Source organism: Musca domestica, unplaced genomic scaffold (assembly GCF_030504385.1).
Source record: "Musca domestica strain aabys unplaced genomic scaffold, Musca_domestica.polishedcontigs.V.1.1 5, whole genome shotgun sequence".
Taxonomy (NCBI): Eukaryota; Metazoa; Arthropoda; class Insecta; order Diptera; family Muscidae; genus Musca; species Musca domestica.
In genome coordinates, this window is record NW_026712346.1 from 12638688 (window position 1) to 12641253 (window position 2566).

Here is a 2566-nt window from a genome sequence, read left to right on the forward strand (position 1 = left end):
TTTCAAAAATCCTAGCAGGTCAACAAAGGTGAAAATAGGTAGCCCAATATTTCACGTATTGCATTTGAAGCGGAGTACATGCACTATATTGCTATCTTTAAAACTATATATGTATCGTATAAGATCAGTTGTGTATTTAAAGAATAGTATTATTTATATTGTTGATCAGCCTTTATATAAACAAAATTTTTTTTCATTGTTTTTTCATTTTCATTGTTTTTTACTATTTCCAATATTCTTATATCGAAATTCTCTGTCATACTATAAACAGTCGACGCCGAGTAGAACTTGCTTGGCTAAAAGAGATTATAAAACCTTAGTTTGGTTAAAACACATTTATTTGTAAACAATAAAATCCATTAATTCTAGTAAAACATTTTCTTTACACAGCATTTAAAATTGTAAATCATTCGGCTTGTTCATGCTCAAGACTCCAAACGTACAAAATAATATAATTGTGTATAAAAAGAATTCGTAAATAGTTTCCAGGCGTTGATTAATACGAATAGAATTTAGCAAAAATAATGCAAAAAATTTTTATGAATAAATCAGAAAACAGTTGTATTATGTTATTTCAATATGTGGGCAAATAAGGAATGAAACGAGGGATCAGAGTTTATGTTCATTCACCGTTCTTTGTTTCTAGTATAAAACTAATAATATTTACTGTGGTTGTATGAAGTTAATTCTACCTATATGTACATCATTTCTGCCATGGTCGACATCTTCTTGGGTATGTGGACGAATGTATCAAAATAACAGGCCAGCTCATCAATGGTCACATCGTCGGATGCCGCTGTTGCAGCTGTATTTCCAGCAGCCTGCTGAGAACATGAAGTATGTGAAGAACCACTGCGTTGCATAGTTAAAGGAGGCTGTGACAACGAACCCTGGTGATGTGTTTGGCCATTAGAATCATTGACACAGCCTCCGCTTGCAACATCTGATCTTGTGGTTGAACATTTTTGTTGGTTTTGTGCTACTCTATTCCGGGATTTGTTGCAGGTCTGTGTTTGCATCTTTGTAAAGTTCTTGAAATTTTTGTTGGACAAACTTAGCTTATTCAAGCGACCGCTAAAATCGACGTCCTCTGTCAAAAGACTTCGACATTCTTCGATAAGATCTCGGAAATCGCTAATCCCCTTCGAGGCCATAGGTAAGCGTTCATTGGTTTCAAGACTCTGACTTTGTCCGGCGTGAGGCGTTGGAAGCATTAATTTACGTCGTACACTACTCTGTGGATGCAAACACAGGGACATTGCCCTCAACACGGGTTCACGCAGTATTAGCTTTCTACCGGGATTTCCAGCTGATGACGATATGCATTTTTTAAATGTTGGCTTTTGAACTCCCCCCGAAGCATTTGATGCAATTAAAGATTCTGCTGAACTACTATTAGAACTTGCTGCTATCTTCAGCTCTTCTAGAACATTACTCTCTGATGCTCGTCTAAAGCGACATGTGCGACAAGTTCTTATTCGAGATTCCCTTGGAGATTGTCCTTCGATTGTCCTTTGTGTCGCTTCACTTGTTGTTTTTACTTCCTCGTCGAAGAATGGATTTAAAACCAGAGGAAGATTAGTGTCGAGCAATTTGACCTGGGGTAAGTTCGGTGTGATTTGCAACTTATCCAGTTCTTCTGGCAACTCCTCGTCTGCTGCCATGGCGAAGCGATGTAAAGTCTATTATTACTCTTGTCTTTACGGGTTCTTGTCCGCAAGATATTTCTACTGCAAATATTCTGACAATTTTCTGGTTGTTATACACGCAGTTGGCGTCCTTGAAATTTGTATACAGGAATAGGAACAGTATTTCTTGGCTTCCAGTTTTAAGAACTTGCTTGCTCCTTCACCAAATGCCATTCATCGTGAGAAAATACGCGTAAGTTGGGCTCACAAAACTTCAATTACAAATAATTTAAAGATTTATTTATTTTTTTGCTTTAAAAACACCTTAATATACAATGACTTTTCCTATTTTTGTTAGCTTTTTGTTTTCAACAATATTTTTCCATTAGGGATTTGTAAGTCGACTGTCGAGAAGTCGATATATCAAAAACGATAAACACAACTCACATCAACAGTGACGGAAAATAGTTTAATCGACTTTTACGTCGTGGCCGTTTTTATACTCACCGCCATGCTAAAATAAATGGTGGAAGAATACAGGTAGTCGCATTGACACAGCTGTTGGGACATTGAGTCAAGTTTGAAATTGAATATTAAACAAATGATTGAAATTTATAAATTTATAGAAAAATGCATATCATAAAAGCCTCCAATTGGTGTCGCATAAGAAAACGTTATCTTATAATTAAAAAAAAGGAAAAACATATGACATATCAATGTTCCCAATCATAGTAACATGATTTCAGACCCCCGAAAAAACTAATGGTGAAACTTGCTCTCGTGGGAAAAGAAAAAATAAAACAAGCAAAACTCTATTTTTTGTTTTGCTCAAATAAGGGCGAGCATGCTTTGTTCATTTTATAGAGGAAGCAAAAATTTAGAGAGACAGCAATCCTGCAAGCAATTGTAGCTTGAATAGTTCGAAATCGAGCAGATTC

The 2566-nt window shown here is 35.9% G+C and overlaps 1 protein-coding gene across 1 annotated transcript; it reads right to left on the bottom strand.

The window, feature by feature from the left end:
* Nucleotides 1-320: 320 nt before the first annotated feature.
* LOC101889571 (uncharacterized) lies at nucleotides 321-2041 on the bottom strand. Its single transcript, XM_005177984.4, has one exon. The coding sequence runs from the start codon at nucleotides 1662-1664 to the stop codon at nucleotides 693-695; it is 972 nt and encodes a 323-aa protein (XP_005178041.1). The 5' UTR covers nucleotides 1665-2041; the 3' UTR covers nucleotides 321-692.
* Nucleotides 2042-2566: the final 525 nt, after the last annotated feature.